Source organism: Adiantum capillus-veneris, chromosome 2, assembly GCF_014529385.1.
Source record: "Adiantum capillus-veneris isolate H3 chromosome 2, ASM1452938v2, whole genome shotgun sequence".
Classification (NCBI taxonomy): Eukaryota; Viridiplantae; Streptophyta; class Polypodiopsida; order Polypodiales; family Pteridaceae; genus Adiantum; species Adiantum capillus-veneris.
Window position 1 is genome coordinate 133,848,126 of NC_140932.1, and position 22,462 is coordinate 133,870,587.

General features: G+C 46.0%; 2 protein-coding genes across 2 annotated transcripts in view; one reads left to right on the forward strand and one right to left on the reverse strand.

Annotated features, from left to right (window-relative positions):
* The first annotated feature begins 391 nt into the window (after positions 1–391).
* LOC147463675 (calcium sensing receptor, chloroplastic-like) overlaps positions 392–22,462 on the forward strand; it is a 68,427-nt gene continuing 46,356 nt past the window's right edge. Inside the window, exon 1 of the transcript XR_015185271.1 lies at positions 392–953. The gene's annotated coding sequence lies outside the window, so the exon portion shown is untranslated. The remainder of the gene's footprint in view (positions 954–22,462) is intronic.
* On the reverse strand, positions 7,897–9,265 carry LOC147463676 (uncharacterized). The gene has a single exon (XM_086497130.1). It carries the CDS (start codon positions 8,353–8,355, stop codon positions 7,897–7,899), a length of 459 nt encoding a protein of 152 aa, XP_086353256.1. The 5' UTR covers positions 8,356–9,265.

A 22,462-nucleotide genomic window follows, 5' to 3' on the forward strand; every position in this document is an offset into this window, starting at 1 on the left:
TATGGCACGGTTCTAGGCCAGAGGGGATCTAGGGCCCAAGTTTGGGGGCGTGAGGCAGCTTTAATCTCGGCCGTCGGATCACGCAGTAAACGGGGGGTGAACTAGGGGTGAACTCGGGGCAAAAATGGCGCCCCAAGTTCACTCCTAGTTCACCTGCCTCGCGGGGTGTGGGTCGAACTTGGAACGTCTCGATTGCCACACGAATGCTCTACCACCACACTAGTGCGCGTCGATGTCCATGTTGGCATGACACATGATAACACCCTAGTTTAGGCGCCCCTAGTTCACCCTCAGTTCACCCACCCCTAGCTTACCCGCCCCTAATTCACCCTCAGTTCACCCCTAATTCACTTTGTGATCCGACGACGGAGATTAAAGCTGCCTCGCGCCCCCAAATTTGGACCCTAGATCCCCTCTGGCTTAGAACCGTGCCATATAGTGCTGGAACACCTCGCTCTACATGTTCCTTTGGCTGAGCCTCGAACTCATCCTCATCAGCCTGCCTTTCTTCGCCTTGGTTTTCATCGTGATAGGCTTGATCATCTTCGGCTTCTCTATCAGAATCCACTGCTTTCTCGTCGGATTCTCTCTTAATTACTTAGCCTTGGGTTGCAAGCGACTCGTGACCCTATTTCCAGTCTGAGTCCGGCTGCTGCAGATTTCAAACAACAGCTGGAAATACAAGCTTTTATGGATCGACTTCTTGGTTTCATTAAGGATCCACTTTATGCCAAGCATTGTCACCGATTTAGCTCATAGCCATGGATAGGGCTGAATATCTGCAAGTGTTGAATGCATTTGATATGCTTGTTGAAATTTTGCAAGAACCACTTGAGAAGCTATAGGAGATTCTACTGCTTATGAAGTTCCAGGTGGTTGACTTGCGTAGGGCGTCCATGAGGAAGGAGTATCCGTGCAGCGAGTGAACCTTTTCGAGCAACCTTATTTTCGAGGTATGCATGGCAGAATTATTTACCTGTTTGCGTCCTCTTATTTAATAATATTTTTATACTTCTTTTTGAAAGATCTAAGTGCCTTAGAGTTACTAAAGTAAACATAGAGCAAACGACCATCAACAATCACAATGCTAGATATATATATATATATATATATATATTTGGCCATACTCACATTGTAGTGCTAGAGTTGTATTACCTCAAAGAAGATTGTACATTAAGCCGAAGCACGCCTTGATGAGCCAACAAATACAACATGGTGCAGATTTCTACCTTTTCTTAGCCACTTCTACAAATCTACTTCAAGCTGTGTGAAGTTGGAAGCCCATAGTCAACACTTTCTCTGATTTTGAAGAGTGCTTGCTTCCACTACTCAAAGTCTTCGTGTTTTCCAATAGAGAGAATCCATTCCCTGCTTTCTTATATGATAGCTAGATATATATTCTTAAATTGTCTTTTTCTTATATCAATTGTATACGGATTCCTTGGCTAACTAGCTGGTAAAGAATGTCTTATATATCGGGCTTTGCAAATCTTTCAAAGATGTGTGTGTATTGAATTACAAAATCTAAGGATAGATTGTCAAATTATGCAAAATTGCATAAGCAACAAGAGCTTGTTCCACAGGCAAGAAAGTGCTTAACTCTAAACTTTCAATTTTGTTCAAAGTGACACCACTAGTGTGTCCGGAGCCCCAAAAATAGTGTTTTGAATCGCCCCGACCGAACTCTGTATGAAGGGATGCAATCTAGTTGTCCAAGTTTTCCTACCTAAAATCAGCGTGCCCTCTTTTAGGTAGGAAAACTTGGATTGTTTTATCTCCCTCTTACTCTGATCGGGCCATTCAAAAGTCGTTTTTGGGGTTTTCATGTGCTCTTGGTGGTGTCAAAATTCTCAAATTTTGCACAAAATTGTGAATTTAACGTTTAGCGCTTTTCTTACCAAAAGGAGAACTAGCTCTTTTTGCTTAAGCATTTTTCAACAAATCTTATGCAAATTTGGATATGTGGCCCATGTTGAAAGGTTTTGTAATTTGACACACTAACATCCTTGGGAGGTTTGCAAACTCCAATCTATGGGTGCATGTGTGGCTAGTTAACCAAGAAATTCATTCGTAGCCACATAGAGGAAAGATGCTTTAAGAAAGAAAAGAGGGTTGTCAAAATGGAGGACATAGTTATAAATAACTTTTTCATGCTTCACTCAAGAAGAACTTTGCTTGCAAAGGCACCTACCTCTTTTCACCCAAAGTACAAAGATAAAAAGATAATCAAAATGGAGAGTACACACTGCAATCACTAAAGAATCATATACGTTTGAGATACTTAGCTCTTTTCATCCAAAATACAAAGATGAAAGGATTGTCAAAATGGAGTGCGTAATAATTAAATAATTTTGTCATGCTTTGCTCGGAAATAAGTTTAAACTTTACTCGGAAAATTTCATTTGGCAAATAGAAACACTCGCACAAAGACACCAATCATTGACAGTCACATCACATTCACATCATTATCCCCGTCTAGATCTTAGATACAAATCATGATCATGATAACTTATGTAAACACACGAAGAAAATCGCAACAACTGATTTTGGAGAGAGAGAAGAAGAAAAAGAAGAAGAGGAGAGTTTTAACGTCGTAGGAAACTATCCCAAGAGACCTTATAGATCTAGCCGATGAGGAGTTGAACGCGCGAGAGAGAGAGAGAGAGAGAGAGAGAGAGAGAGAGAGAGAGAGAGAGAGAGAGAGAGAGAGAGAGAGAGAGAGAGAGAGAGAGAGAGAGAGAGAGAGAAATGAAAATGAAATGTTATATTAACGTCTTCAAAAGGCCAAAGTGACCTATGAGACTAGAAAGGTACAATGTGGTGGATTTGATACAAAGTCAGAGTAACAAGATGACAAAATGATACAATGACAAAATGACAAAATAAAATACTATGGAATCCTAAACTGCTAGGTGTGGACTAAGCAGCTAAACAGCTAGCTAGGATAGCTAGATCACAGGAGATTGAGCATCGATCGCTGGCGGGTCTCATCAATCTCCTTCATGGTCAGTAGTCTGACCGGGCATCATGCATGTCGAGCCAAAGTGACTCGAATCCTCTGATGTAGCCTCTATCGATGCTGTGTAGTCCTCCGCAGTCATGGGCGTTTGGATCTCCCTAGCTCAGTCCCTAGGTTAATCAGTATGCCTCTGGTGTAAGGCGACGAGCTCTGCTGTGGTAGTAACTCCTCCGGGTGTCTAGTGGCAGCTCTATAGAAGTCTGTGATCTGTCTTTGAGACTGGCTAGCCTCTCCTCTCATCAGGCTCTCTCTGTGTCTGCGCAGCTCGAGCAAAAACAAACCCAGGCATCTCTAGTCCTCGTACCGCATGACTCTAGAGAGTGGTCCAAAGCTCCCTCTGAACAAGCAATGGAAGCGCCCTCGTATCTCGTAGTAGACGGGGCAGTGGCATGTGTAGTGCAACCCTGTCTCAGGCTCGATGTCACACAGGGGGCATGTCCTGGCCTCTGTTGGTACTCCGTTGTATCTCCCAGTCTCGATCGGCAGCTGGTGTGAAGATGTGCGTATCTGGCCAATAGCACATCGTATCCCATGAGACAAGTAGGTGTCCATGTATCTGGGCCTCGTCACAAAACCATCCTCCGTAAGCTGGAGGAGATGCTCTCTGTAGAAAGCCATCTTCGTGCCCAGCTCCTGTGCTGGCTGTATCCATGTCCTCTTGGTGTCTAGCTGAGTCAAGTCCTGGCGAATGAGCCTGGTGATCTTGGACTGTGTAAGAGTCAGAGAGGGCGCATCCGGTGAGTACTGGAAGGGAGGCAAACTGTCTATGTTGAACCCATGCGCCTGAAACCATGATGTCATCTCCCCATACCAGCATGTTGTATCTCCCTTCATGGCTCACTGTCGAGAGGACTCAAGTGCAAGGCATGCATATTTGTCGCTGGGAAGTTCCCACATGCGGTGTATGAAGGAGACAGATCTGGTGAGCGCCTCAACGACCAGTGGGGGGGCAGCTAGCTCTGCTCGTACAATAGCACGTGGTACTGAAGCCTTGGCTCTAATGAGCCGCGAGATCATAGAGACCAGAGGCTTCTCCATGTGCCCCCATCCATCACTGCGGCTTGTCCTCCCGTGATGATCCAGTGAAGGTCCCCAAATCTCAGCTCCATAAAGCAATGCAAAAGCCACCAAAGTGTCAAAGAGCCAGAGCTTCGTCCGAGGCTGTTGAAACTGAACCTGTGAACACATCCTTTCCAATCTACCCAATGCTGCATGGGCTTTGGTCGATCTAGTCTCTGCTGCCTTCCTCAATGAAAATGCTGGTCCACTAAACACCACTCCAAGGTAAGTGTAAGCATATATATACTCCACCTTCTCCTGGCCGTATGTGAAGGCGGGCATTGACCTCTTGATCCACTGTGGGGTGGTATTAAATACCATGACCTTGGTTTTACCAAGGTTGACGGACAAATCACTTTCCTGGGCAAACCTATGCAAAGCATCCAAGTGACGTTGCATCCCCTCCGGAGAGTCGGAGATCAACACAATATCATCAACATATAACAATAGTGGAATCCATGTCCCTGCCAGCTGTGCACCTCTATCACCATCTCTCTCAATGTAGTCAGAAACCTCATCTACATACATACCAAATAAAGTAGGAGAGAGCGGGCAGCCCTGCTTCACCCCAATAGTGGAGTAAACCGGTGTGGATAGACCCTCTGGGGTGCGTACATGCCCCACTACTGACCTGTATAATGCCATGACTCCCCAAATGAGCTCTGTGGGTACTCCCATCTGCTATAATCTGCGCATCAATCTAGCTCTGGGCACTGTGTTAAATGCTTTGCGGAAGTCCACAAAGCTACAATAGATCCGTCTCCCACGCGATCTGCCTTCTTTAATGATGGCTATGAGTGTCAAGATATGGTCAAGAGTAGAAAAACTCCTCTTGAAACCTGCCTGCCCGGCTACGCGTATCCCCTCCCTATTTTCCCATCTACTCAGCTGCTGCTTAAGAATAGATGCGTACAACCGTGCCAATATGTGTCCAATCATGATAGTGCGATAGTTCCCAGGCTCCATAGGGTCTCTCGACTTGAAGATAGGTACAATAGTAGATAGGCTCCAAGTATCAGGCAAGCCCTCACACATGGCACGGTTAAACATAACTACTAGAAGCTCTGCTAGTAAATCTCTGGCATGCGTAAAATGCTCAGCCACTAAGCCATCATGATCATATGCTCTCCCAGTCCTCATCCTGTCACAATGGCCTTCCTCACCATCTCAACGGTGAAAAAAACACGTGTATGGGCATGGATCGGGGGGGTCGGGAAGGGGGGGCTGCTCAAGAACTGTGTACAAAGATGATGCATACTTAGTACTGGCCCCAAGCCTCTGTATAAGTGATGGTAGGGGTGGGGGGGGGGTGCTCATGAAAGAGCCTCCACGCCTTACGTGAGTCCTGACTCAAGAATAGCTGGTATAGATCCTGCTTTAGGCGAGCCAAAAATGCCCTCTTCTTTCGCCGCACTAGGCGTCGGAAGTCAATCTGTGACTGCCTGTGAGTGATGTCCCCCAAGAGCACCTCCCTCTGAAGTCTAGCTCTAGTGTCCCGGCATTCCTCATCATACCAACTGTTCTGGGGCATGCTCCTCGAACGGCGTCTCTGCTCAGGCTGGGTATGTGGGTATGCCTCTGCTGCTGCATCATGTAGTGTCTGTGTTAGTATAGTGGTAAGCTCCTCCAGAGGTCTCCCTGGCTCCTCTGTGCACAGGCGTCTGTAGATCCCATCTATGTATACAGAGTCAGTCTCCCGCGTGAAGGTGTAGCGAGTAGGGGCTGCTGCCCGTAGCTTGTGTGCTACACTAAACTGAAAAGAAATGGTCAGTGACACAAGAGCACGATCCACTGCCACACCAACAGGTCTGGGTCCAACCGTGAGGTCCTGGATAGTAGAGATGAGGCTCGGCTGTGCCATGACATAATCCACTGTGCTGGCTCCATGTCTGTGTGGAAAGCATGTAAAACCTGCCACAACGGGAAATCTCTGTAGGCCATTCAAGATGGCCAATCCATGTGCAGTCCCCATGTCTATCAAGTGTCGTCCTTACTCAGTGTGTTCTCTATTGTGTGATAGTCTGGATAGGCCCGTCTCTGCAACATCCAACTCTCTCAGCATCTCCTCTGAAGTATCATAAAATAGAATGATGATGTCACCATCTCTAGAGAACTCCCATGTGTCATCATCCAGAATAGAGAAGGGGGACTGTCCTCTGGGTGGTGCATAAACTGACGTACTCGAGGGAAAGTAGCAAATAGCAATGTAAAGATATCTGCCTGTCTCTGCTCTCAATCTCACCCACATGTACCTAGCTTGCTCATCCCTGCAGGCTATATGTATCAATGGCTGCAACTTCTCCCTGAATAACACTGCCACTCCTCCTGAGCCCCGCCCTCTGTGCTCTGATCGTGTCTCCTGTCTACAGGCTGTCTCCCATCTATATCCACTAATGTGAGGCATAGATTGCCCCAGGGCCTGATGTGTCTCAGAGTAGAAGACGATGTCTCTTCCCGTAAAACTATCCTCAAAAGCACCCACATCAAGGCGCATAGATCCATTACAATTCCAGGTGGCAACTTTGAGTGTGGTCCCATAGGTCTCACACCGTCATGTGGAGCGCCGCTCTACAATCACCACCTGGCCATCTCTGTAGAAGGCCGTCTTTCCCTTCTCCCTTGCCACTTGGAATCTCTGGCATTACCTCTCTCATATGCGCAAGTTGTGTGAGAGTGAGGTCATCTCCAAGGAATATGCCCGTTTTCTTTAGTGTAGGGCGCTTCTTCAAGAAGTCCTTCTTTGCCTCCATGGATGGGAAACGGATGATTAAAGCTCTCCCTTTTGAAGTCTCCCCAATGCCTTGTGTCTTCTTCCCTACCCTCCATGCCTTTGTATGAGTAGCCTCACTACCCTTCATGCGGAGAAGTTCTTCGACTTCCCCTTCCACATCATCTCGGTCTTTTAGACCGGTTACTCTTATATGCAAGGCTCTAGTTTTCCTTCGCTGCTCTTCTTCTAGAGTCATTTTGATGATTGTAGGAGTGGGGACGGATGTGGTTTCTTTCCCTTTCCCTTTCTTAGCGACTTCTATCCATTTCTCGGTCTCATCCACCTTCTTCTGCGTCTTCGTGATCACATCCATCCACGAAGATGTCTTTACCACCTTTTGTTTCTCCCAGAGTTACCGGGGAATGCCCCCTAGCCCCCGTTCCAGGGGGGCAATTCTCTTCCCAAACGTTCCGAAACGTTCCGGAACGTCTGACGTTCCGGGTGGCTAGTGCAAACCGGAACGGCCATTCCGGAACGTTCCAGAACGCCCTCGGAACGTTCCGGAATGCCCTTGGAACGGCCAACGGCTACAAACAAATTTGGCAAAAATTGAAGTGAATGTTTGGGCTTCTTTTTGAAGTGTGCAAGGCCTCAAGGACTCATAAAATGCACCCCCCTCCCCCTTTCTTTCCACAAGCTAATCCTCAAGGCTCAAGCTCTCTCCCTCTCACACTCTCAAGATCTCTCCCTCTCAAGACTCACTCTCTCAAGGCTCAAGGCTTCAAGCCTTCAAGCTCTCTTCCTCTCCCTCCCACTCTCTCAAATCTCTCCCTCTCCCTCTCCCTCTCACTCTCTCGAGTCTCTCCCTCTCACTCTCTCTCTCATCATCTAGTCATAGCAAGGTTGAATGGTCTTCAAAACGAGTTTTTTGTGAGTACTAGAGTCAAAGCACTCTAATACTCCTTGTATTTAAACACAAGGAGCTAAAAAATGCACTATTTGGGTGTTTTTTATACCTCCCGTTCCGCGCCGTTCCCGTTCCGGACCCCTAGCAGTTCCACCGTTCCGCGGGGATCCCGTCGCCGTTCCCGTTCCGTGTTCCGGGTAACTATGGTTTCTCCTCCTCTGTGATCATCTGCACCTGCTCCTTGATGACCTTGATCTCGTCTATCACCGAGGGCTGAAATTCCCCTTCTTCCAGTCCACTGCTTACTCTATCCGCAAGCTCTCGCTTGAGGGCTGTGACCTCTTCTGTAAGTGCTTGTGAATCCGCCTTAAATGCTTGTAGCTCTGCGTGCAAGTCCTCTTTCTCCTTCTTCCATTGCGCGCCTTCATTGAGAAACATTTGAAGAAGGTTGGCCTTCTCTTTCCACCATCCCTCCGTCTCTGCTTTCCATTCTTTCATCTCCCTTTCCATTTGTGTTATCTGCTTGTTTGTAAGCACAAAAGTTGCCTTCGTATGGGGCTTACATACTGGCGAAATGATCATGGCCTCCACTGGCGAAGCGCTCATGGCCTCCATTGGTGATGCGGGTATAGCTCGATGCTCTGGCTCGGCTGAGTCCATGTGGACAGGTCACACTAGAAACCAAACCAAACCAAAAACAAGGATAGGCGAGCCAGAGTATATCCTCCTCAGCTCGGCGAGCCCACCACGGCTTACAATACAAAATGGTGAGGGATCGGAGCACGCTAGCTCACCCAACTACTGGCATACAAAGATGTGGGTTCGTGGCCCACTCGAGGAATCAGCATAACCTCCAAAACAGCTCGACGCTATGGCTCGGTAGAGTCCAGGCGGTAAAAACAAAATACCATAACCCGATGTGGGTGTATACATCAACTCAGCCCACTGCGGGCGCTCGACCAGTACCGCCAAAGTCAGAGAGGCTCAGCCCCTTGGTATTATGCTGTTGTCACCTGTACCTGCCAATAGAAACCAGAGCACGCAGCTCTTGCTCATGCTGTTAATAGCAAACAGCACTCGGCCCCCTTGCTGGGTCAGCCCACGGTGAGAAGACTTCCAACCTGCTCAAGCCTCGCTGGTTCCTTGCGAATACCGAACCTGCTGTGCCTTACCGTATCCACGCAAAGCCCCTGCGCAGCAGCCTGTTGCAGACACTAATCAAATCTGCTGGTAATGCTAAGTGAGAGCACGCAGCCCCCCAACACGGTCAGCCCGCAACTCAGACAGGCCCCTGCCGCCGGCGGGCTCTGGTTCAATCTCCGCGCGACCCCCACTGTGGGAGAGAGAGAGAGAGAGAGAGAGAGAGAGAGAGAGAGTTTTAATGTCGTACATAGCAGCCACGGTACGGGACGAGACGTTTAATACGTGATTACAATACGCGTACTAGACGTATTTTTGAGAATTAAAAATAAAATACATATGACCTTTTTAGACATGATACTTTAATAAGTACAAATGAAGCGGGTCATGCACCTCCTCAATGACTTCTCAATGTTTAATCATAGCATGCATAAACAAGCACCATGAACCTCTATAACATACTTGATCAACTAGCAAAAGACATTAGAGTAGAATATTTTTTGAGCAAAAAAACGATAGAATAAAAAAACGTTATGAGATGTATTGTACGTTTCAGTACGACATGTCCCATATTCTACATAAAGTACGCGTATTATAGCTGCTATGTCGTTGTAGGAAACTATCCCAAGAGACCTTAAAGATCTACGCGACAAGGAGAGTTGAACTCAAGTCCTGGAGAGAGAGAGAGAGAGAGAGAGAGAGAGAGAGAGAGAGAGAGAGAGAGCGCTGCGGAGTTCTGCTTCTAGATGCACTAGCCCCAAAGACTTGCGCCCTTTTCAGTATTTCTTTCTTATTCTCTATCAATCGCTTCCAAGATGATCCACCAGAGAGAGCCCCCAAGGCACACTTAAATAGGTTACACGGGCCTCTAAAAGCTGGGTGCCCAAAGTGCTTTTCCTTTGCTCAAAAGCCGTGCACAAAAAGCTGCCCCAAATATGGCCATATGGATTGCCATGTGGCAATCCGCAAATCGCGGCGTAAATCACCCTAGCCTAGATCTACTTTTGTCCACTGTCTTCCTCCAGTTGATCAATGCTCTTGATGCACAACAAAACAACTCAAGAACCTGCTCACGCCTGTGCAAATTGGCCTCATGGCCCTTCAAGTAGATGGCTGAGTTGTTAGCAAACTCAACGTCAAGTAGCTCGTCTCTTCTAATAGGGAGCTCTAGACCACGCAAGCCAAGCTCCTGTGAAGCCAAAAATCTGCTCATTGCCTCAGCAGAGAAGAGAAAGCGGAAGGGGGCAAGGGGTTCCCCTCTTCCCCCTGCCAAGAGCACCTGACTATGCGCGCATGTGTACAGGGCTGATACACATCTGATCCAAGCATTTGAGAACCCCATCCTGCATAGAGTGCCCTCCAAGAAGTCCCAGTCAACTCTGTCGTAAGCCTTCTCAAAATCAAGGAGTATCACAAGATCCTCTCGTTGGAGATGCGCGAGGGCAGATGCCTCCCAAAAGGTGAAAATGTTGTCAAGGATACTACGCTCCTTGACAAAACCTGTTTGGGTCCCATGTATAATGCTCTCAAGCAGCGGCTGAATCCTCAAGCTTAGAGCCTTGGCTAAGATTTTGTAGGTTGAGTTGAGAATGGTGATGGGTCGCCACTACCTAATCTCATCCAAGGAGCCTCCCTCCTTGGGAATAAGGTATATCAAGCCCTCACTCATACTGTCAGGCATCTCTCCGATGTGTAAAATGTACTGGTAGGTGCTACACAGATCCGAACTAAGTATGCCCCAATACTCCAAGAAGAAGCTGGGAGTCAAACCATCCTCCCTTGGACAATTACCTCTGGGTAGTGCCCTGAGAGCCTCATGGAACTCCTCTGGCTGGAGAGGCAGCTCTAGTCTTTGATGCATCTCCTCAGTAAGTAGGCAAAGAATCTGTGCCCAAACCTGCTCTCTGCATGCATCCTGACGCTCTGAATGTGGCTCAACTGACTGCAAATCATAGAAGAAGTCAGTAGCAACTGCACGCATATCCTCAAGCTCTGTAGCAACTGACCCGTCGGGTCTCCTCAACTGGCTGACACTAGTGTGCGCATGGTGGGGCCCCACAGTCCTAAAGAACTCCCTGAGTCTGTATCAAATCTGTCACCCCCAAGTCTCCCATATGATGAGAGAAATCGAGAGCTTGAGCTTGCAACTATTCCATCACCGAGTCCAAAGTCCACTCAGTCTGGTCCGTGCCACACAGTGGGAAGGTTTGGTTGACCAAGAATCATGTCGTAGTAAGATAAAGGCATGACTTCAAAATCCAATTGATTTGCATAATTTTGAATACCAAACTGCAACTGTCGAACTACCTGATCACAAGTCAAAATTGATCCATCTGCTAATTCCACATCATATAAGTGAGATGTCTTCTGAGTTGGCAAGCCAAGCTGTCGAACTATCTGAGTGCTGACGAAATTATTCGAGCATCCATTGTCCACCAAAATGTTGATGGAGCGACCATTGAGAGTTCCAAGAAGGCTCAAAACTTGCTTTGAGAGAGGCTCCAAAATTGAAGAATTACATTGAGCATGCTTCATAAGAATAGTCGTATCCTTTGAAACACGAATTGTATTGACCACTGATTTTCCTTTATCCTTAGCAGAATCTGGTTGTTCAGACTTAAGAATTCGATGATGTTTCCGCGTTGGAATTTCTTTTCAGATTAGAGGGATTTGGTCTCTTTGGACATTGATACCATCTATGGTCACCACCGCAAATTGTACATAATCCTTCCTTCTTTGAAGTCGAAGATGCATTTAACGAAGAGCCTTGCTGAGTATTGGAATACCAATTTTGAGAAAAATCACGTCCTTTACCACGATCAAGTGGAGGAACATTTGAAGAAGATCTGCTTTGAAATTGTCTATCTTGAGAATAGAACCTTGAAGTTGAATAAGGTTGCGTTGCTTGCTGTCTGAACTGAGATTGTTGCTGTTGACTTCGGCTATAGCTTTCTCTGCGATCGTGCAAGCGCTATTTGAAGATCTATCACAAGGGAGAAAATTCCGTGTAGGGCACCGATTATTGCCAAGACGCTCCACATAGGCAATTGCAGCATCCAAGGTGGTAGGGTTGTATTTGTGCACATTGTCCTTCAGGTTGGGTTCGAGTCAGTCAATAAAACTGTGAAGTTTATCAGAGGGATTAAGGTTCTCTATCTCCAGAGTTAGCCTTTGGAATTCTGTGATGTACGCGGCCAAGGAACCTGTTTGGCTTATGCGGCGAGGAGAGGACCGGGCATGAAAATCTGCATTGGCAGGCTCGAACGCCTTGCGAATAGCACGCCGGAATTTATCCCAAGAAGGTGTGTGTTTACCATTAGCAACCTGTCCTTGCCACCAAAGAAATGCTGTGTCCTTGAGCAGAGAACAAACAAGTTGTCACAAAGTGACGACGTGGCTGTCCAAGAGCAGAAACCCTAACCCTAATTTCTGCCAGAAACCCAAACTATTGAAACCCTAATTTTTGGAAACCCTATACCTAAAACCTGCAAACCCTAAAACCTGCCAAAAACCCTAACCCTAATCCTAGGGCAGCAAGGGCTGAATCCCGGAAAATGCGCAAATTTGTTGACGTGGCACCATACGACAGTCCCGTGAATTGCGGCAGCTTTCCAGCATGCTTTTGTGGCAGAATTGATAGGTTTTGGGCGACGGCAGGCTGGTGCTTTTTCTCTACGCATTGGAGATAGAGAGAGAGAGAGAGAATAGTCAGCTTTATTTTCAAAATCTCAAGAGAGCTATGAGAGAGAAAAGAACTTTTGCTTTTATTTTTAAGCTTTTGATCTGAAGCTTTTGGGGCTCTGCTTTTGGCATCCCTTGTAAACAAATAAATAAGTGGTGAAGGCTCACACTCTGCAGAGCATTTGGACGCAGAGTCTGAGAGTGAGACCTGAACCACTCTTGTACTTTGAACACTGATTAATACATAAAGAAATACCGAAAGGGGCACCAGTCATCGGGGCCAATATCTCTAGGCACGGAACTCCACCGGGCCAGTGCAAATCTATTGTGAACTTTAAACTGTTTTGAAGTGGTTATTTGGTGCTGTCGTGATTGATTCTTGACTTGGAGTGTCCAAGTCTGTTACAGTGGTATCAGAGCACGGCCGATTTCTCTTCTACGGGAAATCCGATCCCAATTTTTTTCCCGCGGCACCTATGGCTTCACGCAAGGATCAGTCGACTCCCTCTGCATCCGGAGATGTGGGCAGGGATCACAACGAAGATTCCGGCAGAGAGTATGGCACCTCGGCCTACTCAGGCGGAGCAACGAGGGATGAAGCGCCGACCAATTGATTGGGCGATGCAACAAAGATGATGCTCAGTTTTGCGAAGGACCCGAAATTGGCAAAATATATGAGTGAGACTTCTTTTCAGGAAGTGCACGAGCAGTGGCAGAAAACCACATCACCCTTGAAACCCGCTCTCAAGAAACCTTCTGCTCACAAGACCTATTCAGAGAAGGAATTAGAAGAGGTGGTTGATGCACGGATTGCTCAACTTTTTGACGCGCAGAACAAAGCCAAAAAGCACGGCAAAAAGCAGAAGAAAGGCATTGACTTCTCGAGTTATTTGGGCCGTCAGTCGACATTCTATAACGCTAAGAAATAGAAGAAGCGTGTTCGATTTGGAGTACCTAGTTCTTCTTCTTCTTCTTCTTCTGACAGTTCTTCGAGCTCTTCAGATTCAAGCGAAGAAAACAGAAAAGGCAAAACGTGAAGCAAGAAACAACGCTTCGGGAAGGGCAAGAAAAAGTCAAAGAAGTCTAAATCTCGCCCAGTGAGTGACAATTCTACAGAGGACTCGTCTACAGATAGTTCAGACTCTGATGACGGCAACTTTTATGCGAACAAGAAGAATTTTCATAAAGCCAACCAGTATCACTTTCTAGAAGATAAAAGCAAGAAAGTCCGAGAGTTGAAGGAAGGTGGATAGTCGATCAAATTCGACACTTTTTCAGGATATAAAGATGCTTCGAAGGCTTGGTCTTTTATACAGCAGTTTGACATCGCTTTCGCGGGAGGATGCTACTCAGAGCACTCCAAGATTCGGAGAGCTGCCTCTTATTTTAAGGGGAATGCTCAAACTTGGTGGTCCATGCTTCTTTTAAACAAGACCGCGCCAGTTAAATGGCTGAAATTTAAGAAGCTTTTTATTTCTTCTTGGCTGACTCAAGAGTATGAATGCGATATACGAGCTGCTTGAAACCATCTTCGGATGACCAAGAGAGATACAGTGGATACTTATTGCGAGCGATTCTGGAGCTCTTTTCTACCCGCCTCTTCATTCAAGAAGATTTCGTTCAGAGAACAGATTGAGTGGTTTACCTTGGGTCTACCTACAAAGATCCGAGATCACTGCTTGGAACAGAAGTCAACTTCTATTCAGGAGTTGACGAGTCATGTGAAACGGGGTTTTGCCATTCACTCTGGTAGTCTAACCTACCTCACCTATGAGGTCATGACACAACGAGCCGAACAGACTTCAACGAATGAAAGTACAAAGAGAAAGAGCAACCCATAAAAGAAGGATGCACGACCCAAGCTTACTCCTGAGGAGGGAGCTCGCTTCATCAGGGAGGGGAAGTGCTTTGGATGCGGGGAACATGGACATATCTCTACGAAGTGCCCTAACAAGGCACCGAATGAACAAGACGAAGAAAGGCCAGAAAGTTCTAAAGCAGCTGAGAGACGTGGCAGAAAAGGCAGATAAAAAGCAGAACTGGTACCACATGGCGTGGGACCTGAACCGAATCAAATGAATGAAAGTACAAACTTTGCCGTTTTTGGGGCAAAGTGAAGGATCGAGAAGCTCTTTTGAAGGAGCCAAGGCCAACTTCTTTTCACTTGGAATTGGCAGCTCGATTTGGAGTTACGCCTGACAGGTTGAGGCCACAGGCGGAGGTAATTCGAGTGGCACCCGGACGGGATGTTGCCATTACACCGAGCATTGGTAAACGTCGTTTGCAATGACAGGGGTGTTCAGGGCACGCGAGTGACGTTCTACTCGAAATCCCTTGGTACCACAAGAACTACGCCGTGGTTGACTACCGAGCCGAGAAAGCGACTTTGACAAATGAAGGGCTCAGAGATTGTACTTGATGAACTTCAGTTTCTTTACTCATTCTTTTGGGAGAGAACTGAACGATGGATAAAGGTCGAATATGTTTTGACCTGAACAAAAGAACGCCAAGATTTTTCTCCACACTCATGCCGATTGCATTTTAGAGGGCCTGAGGATTATACCATTGATCTGATACTTGGAAGCACGCCATCGAACCGGCCACCTTACCGTGTGAGCCAAGCACAGAATGAAGAGATTATGAACCAAGTGAGACCTCTTGGAAAAGGGTTTTGTCCAACCTAGTACTTCACCGTATTACTCTCCAGTGTTGTTGGTTTTGAAGAAAGACGGATCTTGGAGAATGTGCATCGATTATAGAGCTCTCAACAAAATCACTATCAACAACAGATTTCCGATTTGTGGGATCGATAATATACTTGACAGATTACAGAGATCCTCGTGCTTTAGCAGGATTGATTTGAAGAGTGGATATCATCAGATCAGAATCGCGCCGGGAGACATCTACAAGACAGCTTTTCGGACGACTTTTGGGTTATTTGAGTTTTTGGTGATGCCTTTTGGCTTAACCAATGCTCTTGCGACATTTAACCAGATGATGGACAGGATTTTTCGAGAGTGCAGGCGATTTGTTGGCACTTTCTTTGACGATATCATTGTTTTCTCCAAGAATGAGACAGAACACAGAGATCATCTGCTTCAAGTCTTTCAGGCATTACAAGATCACAAGTTAGTGATTAATGCAAAGAAAAGTGAATTTTTCCTACCAGAGATACACTTTTTGGGACACATTGTTTGAGCAGCAGGAGTGCAAATTGATCCGGCCAAGATAGAGACTATCCGTGATTGGCCCGATTTGAAGAATTTCCATGAAGTTAGAAGCTTCTTGGAAGTGTGTTCGTACTACAGGTGGTTCATTTGAAAGTTTGCAGAGGTTGCTTCCCCTTTGCATATCTTGACACAGAAAGGAGTCCCTTTCTCGTGGGGATCCACAGAGGTGACTGTCTTTCAGACATTGAAAGAGAAATTGTCTACAGGACCAATTTTGACTGTCGGACTTGCAGAAGTCATTTGAAGTATATTGTGATGCTTGTGGTCGTAGTTTGGGTGCGGTCTTAATGCAAGAAGGCCATGTCATTGCTTACGAGAGCCGATTGTTCTCAAGGCCGGAGATGACATCACAGATTTATGAGAAAGAGCTTTTGGCGGTTATCCATACTCTTACTCAGTGGCGGCAATACCTACTCGGAGTGGATTTTACTACCTTTACAGACCATCAGAGTTTGCGCTACTTCTTGTCATAGAAGCAGCTTTCGGAAAAGCAGATGCGGTGGGCGAACATCTTGTCCATGTGTAGGGACAAAAGAATGTGGTGGCAGATGCTTTGTCTCGGAAGCCGTTGGTTTTGGCTATTTCCGCGATACATCATAGGAGCTTCGAGGATAGGGGATGGGGAGACAGTAGTGGGATATTCCATTTGGGATGGCTACTTGATCAAAAAAACCATGTTGTGTGTTACACAGCCGTTGAGGGAAAAGATTATGACTGAATACCACTGTCCACTTTTTACGGGTCACCGCGGCATTGCTACCACCATGAAAGGGGTAGAGAGATACTTCTTTTGGCCGAGACTCAAAAAGGATGTGGAAGAGTTTGTGCGCAGTTGCTTAGTATGCCAGAAAGTCAAGTTTGACAGGCATAAAGCACAGGGATTGTTACAGCCTTTACCCATACCCACCCGCCCCTGGGAAAGTATTGCAATGGATTTTATTTTTGATCTCCCGAGAACACAGAGTGGTCATGATGGTATCTGGACTGTTATTGACAGATTTAGCAAACATGCTCATTTCATTCGAGTGAAGAAAACAGTCAAGCCGGATCACTTAGCGAAACTGTTTGTGGCCCTGATTTTCAGATTACATGGCATGCCTGAGAGGATTGTCTCCGACAGAGACCCCAGATTTCCGAGTTTGTTTTGGAAGGCAATTTGGGAGAACATTGGCACGTGGTTGCAGTTCTCGTCATCGTTCCACCTATAGACTGATGGGCAATCTGAGATTGCCAATTCAGTGGTTCTAGATTTATTGAAGTCTTATATCTCGGATCAGAAGACTCAATGGGAAAAGTACCTACCTTTGGTGGAATTTGCCTACAATAACACGATACACTCTTCGACGGGGAAGGCGCCATTTGAGATTGTTGAAGGTGATGCGAAGGTTCCACCCTTCCTAAGCACGAAAGATAAGATTTTTGAAGCGGATGAATATACGTGAGACTTAGATATGGCTTTTGCCAAGGTTCGCGAGACTTTGCAGAAATCTCAAGAACGACAGAAAAAGGCAGCGGATCACCATCGTCGCGACTTGAAATTGAAGGAGGATGATTGGGTGCTCTTACATTTTGAGAAGGCATGCCTGAGAAAGAAAAAGGGAAAGGAGAGGCTTTTTCCAAAGCTTAGTATGCGATACTACGGACCTTTCCAGATCACTGAAAAGATAAATGACGTCTCCTCCCGATTGAAATTGAATGATACTTGGAGGATTCACAATTCATGTGAGTCTCTTGAAACCTTTTAAAGGTGATGTGCCTGATGATGGGGAGCCTGACGAGCAACCAGAAGTGGAAGAAAACGAGGAGATCCTTGTTCTTGAACAGATTTTGGCACATAAGGATACGAAGAAAGGTAAAGTCCGAAGGCGGTTCTTGGTTAAGTTCAAGAACTATCCTGCATTGGATGCGAAGTGGATGGAGGAGGAGGACCTAGCAGATACTCCTCAAATTGTGAAACTTTACCTCGATGCTTTTGGTTTAGCATAGTCTACTCCAAATGGAACCCAAAATTCAGCTTGGCCGGAGATCTGGTGCAGTGGGATGCACAAGAGGGGAGTCACTCTGCTCCTTTGTCAACAGATGCCTTGATTTAGATACTAGAGTCACTGATGTCTCTTGGAGCTTCAGGGATACTGAAAGTTGACAGTACTCTGTTGTATGACTTTATGAAATGGAATTCTTGATTATGATACTGATTTGTTCTTGACTTCTTTTAAGTGTAGGAAGTGATAGACGAAATGAGTGCATCATTTTGGTTTGATTGATCTCGAATAGACATGGTTGCAATAAGGGTTAGTCAATCGGACATCGATGAGGTCCCGACTGGATCTAGATGCGATTGCTAGCTACATTGCCGATAAATCATGGTCTAAGATCCGAATGAATGTTGAATGTCATGTGATGTCCTGTGATGTCTAGTGATGTCGTGTGATGTGACTGTCGATTGGTACATGTGCTAGATGTGTGTTCCTAGTACGTAGGTACTAATAGTCGGTGTCTGCTAAGAGGTTTATGGCTCTGTCTGTTTTGCAGGCGCAATCGAGGGCGATTACAATGCTTTCAAGAGGGGGGTATGTCCCAAAGTGACGACGTGGCTGTCCGAGAGCAAAAACCCTAACCCTAATTTCTGCAAGAAACCCTAATTGTTGAAACCCTAATTTTTGGAAACCCTAACCCTAAAACCTACAAACCCTAAAACCTGCCAGAAACCCTATATAACCGGCCCGCACAACGTAGAGGGCGGTACTATTTCAATTACCTGTTAACTTTACACAGAGCACTGAGAAGGGAAGAGAACACAGTTGCCTCCAGCGACTAGAATGTCACTGCGCACACGAGACCGACACCCTGTAGGCCCCAAAGACTGGTGCGCCTTTCGGTATTTCTTTATTCAAATTAAGGTAGACGATCCGACCACTTAGCACAAGCTTTCACAAAGCTGTCCAAACCTAGCGAGGGCTGAAAACGCAGGTTTTCGACCGGATTTCGACAGCATAACGGTGCAAAAACCGCTGTAGGTCAAAAGCACCTGTCTAGGACGGATTCCCTCGATATCTGGAAGCTTTCTGGTGAGCTGTCACAGAAATTCAGCGGGCTGTAATTCTCTGTTTTTCACTGCCGGGAGCCCAAAAGCCTGTACACGCATCCCAAGGCTCTCATGAGGCTCCCCCGATGTTCCCTTGCAGTTTAGGTGCGAAACCCTAAACCTGCAAAAAAACACAGCAGGCTGTAATTCCCTGTTTCGGATCGTTTTTAGAGGAGTGAACACGCCTACGCGTGTCCCAAGGGCTCCCGCACGCAATGGGACAGTTCCCCTGTGAATTGGACTAGTTTTCACGCGAGAAAACTCTCCAAACTCGCAATCTTTCGTGATGGAATTGTGCGTACCTGTGGGGGATTAGCAATTAGCTAATCCGGTTCTTGTTCAGAAGGCTCTTGCCTTGGCAAACGCGCATAAACCCCCAGGACTGTACATAGGTCAAATGAGAAGCCCACTAGTGGGGCATAACATACTGTACGTAGGGGAGAAAGAGAGCAGTATGTAGCGTGCGGGGCATCACTCCCGTCACCATACTGTGCATAGAGGGCAAGGTAAGCATTCCATAGCTTCTGTACCTGCTACAATCCACTTGAGGCTGAAAATGGCGCCCCCTTTGTTGATATGCAGCTCGTTTTTGCCTCCCAGAGTGGCAGAATCGCTCACAGGCTGACATGTCGCCCAGTTTCCGAGTTTGGGCTTTCCCTGCTAAAAATATCTCAACTGGTGCGTCATTTGACTTGGCAGCAGAGCAATAGAATGTTCCCCTTGTCATTCCAGAGCTAATGATGCAACACATTTTCCGGTAAAAAACAGCAGTTCCCTAAATTTTAGGAGATGCTTCCATGGCGTCCCTATCGGTCTCCTAACCATCATTGAAGACTACCATTTGACCAACATCTACAATGTGGGTTAATTTACTGGCCCCTTTCAACTTATAAAGTTGCAGTGACTTGACAGGTGGCCCAAATTCCAGTTTGGCGTACACGAGCTTCCATACTCATCAGAATTCAGTGCTAACTGGCCCGGGCAGTCCCTGTCTGACCGACCTAGATCCCCAATGTGAGAAACCCATTTGGCTGCAGCCGTTTCACACTTGCCATGCAATGTCCACTTGCACCTTTTCAAGGGTTTTGGGACAAACAAATAAAAATAAAATAAATATATCTAATACTTATTTACGGAAGGCAACAGGAAAAATACACCTCCTAACCCTAATCCTAGGGCAGCAAGGGCCGAATCCTGGAAAATGCGCAAATCTGTTGACGTGGCACCGTACGGCAGTCCCGTGAATTGCGGCAGCTTTCCAGCATGCTTTTGCGGCAGAATTGACAGGTTTTGGGGGACGGCAGGCTGGTGCTTTTTCTCTACGCATTGGAGATAGAGAGAGAGAGATTACTCAGCTTTATTTTCAAAAGCTCAAGAGAGATGTGAGAGAGAAAATAACTTTTGCTTTTATTTTTAAGCTTTTGAAATGAAGCTTTTGGGGCTCTTCTTTTGGCATCCCTTGTAAACAAATAAATAAGTGGTGAGGGCTCATACTCTGCAGAGCATATGGACGCACACTCTGAGAGTGAGACCCAAACCACTCTTGTACTTTGAACACTGATTAATACACAAAAAAATACTGAAAGGGGCGCCAGTCTTTGGGGCCAATATCTCTAGGCACGGAACTCCACCGAGCCTGTGCAAATCTATTGTAAACTGTGAATTGTTTTGAAGTGGTTATTTGGTGCTGTCGTGATTGATTCTTGACTTGGAGTGTCCAAGTTTGTTACACAAGTGCAACTTTTTTACTCTCTACTAAGTCCGTATTGGACAAGTAGACCTCCATTTTGAATAGCCATTGGTCCAGCACGCGCTTATCGCGACGACCATTATAGGGCTTAGACAGTTTAACATCAAGCTTCTTCTTCTATGCAACATTAAAAATTTTATAAAGTAATTGAAGTTCACGATTGTCTACCTCTTCAGTTGGATCTGGTTCGTTTGGTTCGTCCACTGAAGCTTCGGAAGAAGGTATCGAAGCAGCATGTGTAGTCCGAGAAGCAATATGATCAGTTCAATTCTTCAATTTTGGAGCCTCTCTCAAAGCAAGTTTTGAGCCTTCTTGGAACTCTCAATGGTCGCTCCAGTCATGGCCATTGCGGGGCAAATCTTCGAAAGGCAATAATTAGATATTGGTGATAGTGGATCGATTTTCCAAAATGGCACATTTCATACCTTGCAGAATTACTGCTTTAGCACCAGATATTGCTGCATTATTTGTGCAACATATATTTCAAATCCATGGATTACCAAAATCAATCATTTCAGATCGAGATCCAAAGTTTACAGGACATTTTTGGACCTCTTTATTCAAATCATTGAGAATGAATCTTTTATTCAGTTCAGCTTATCATCCACAGACTGATGGACAAACTGAACGAGTGAATCAAATATTGGAGGAAATGTTACGACATTACATACAGACTCGGCTGAATTCTTGGGAGGAATATTTGCCATTGGTGAAGTTTGCTTACAATAACTTCTTTCACTCAACAATTGGCATGACTCCCTTCCAAGCAACCTTCGGACATACTCCATTGATTCCTACAAATTTTGTGATACAACATAAGGTTGCTTTGGCAGATCAATTGGTAAATGAGATGCAAGATATTCTTATTCACATCAAGGACAAGTTGGCACATGTTCAACAGACTTATCAAAAGCAAGCAAATAAACATCGTCACCATACAGAGTTTCAAGAAGGTGACTTGGTGTTACTATATATTGCTTCGCATCGTTATAAGACAGTGAAGTCTGTCTTTCCAAAGTTACGGCCTAAATATTATGGTCCTTTCAAGATTTTGAAGAAGTACTTTATAGTCGGTTACACACTTGATGTCACGTGACACATCCCAACCCTATGTGTCCGTGGACAAGCTACACCAGAGCAGGGTTCAGTCAGTCAAGTCAGTTTAGATTAGCAGTGATCTGGCACTTTTGTGAGTCTATTCGTAGACCGTGTATGCCCAGTCACTTAGCATAGATGCATATCCTCCGGTTGCACACAGTATGATCATCGGAATTCCCATCAGAATCCATTCGCATCAGTTAGGGAATTTTCCAGTGCATTTAGCCTATTTTCCTATTTATTGAGATTTTCACTTATTATTTTTAAGTGACTTTCCAACAAAAGTAGGTAGGGCAATTTTGCTAAGTTAATATATAAGTAAACCCAAGTTAGCACTAAATGGCAGAAGAGGCAGCAGGAGCTTCCCGCTCAACAAGCAACTTCTCAGCAGTACCTCCCCCTCATGACCCCCCATCGCCATACCTCCCTTCCCTTGGCGTTTCCAAGATCTGCCATCGCCCAAGCTACTGGCTGCCCTAGCGTTTTTCATCTTGGTCACATCAGCGTTTTTGGCCTCCACTAACGCCAGACACACCTCAGCCCATCAGCGTTTTTGCATCTCCACAGGCCAGCGTTTTGGCAAGAACAGGAGCAGGTCAGCGTTTTTGATATTCAGCCCAAATTTGCAGCAAACACATAGCGTTTTCAGCTTATGCACAGTAGCAGATCAGCCCCCAAGAAGGTAGCAGATGTTCCCCCATTTTCATCCATAAAAACGCAGCCAAAACAGTCATTTTCAGCCACCGAAACAGTCCCCGAATTCAGCGAATAGAAGATCCCAGA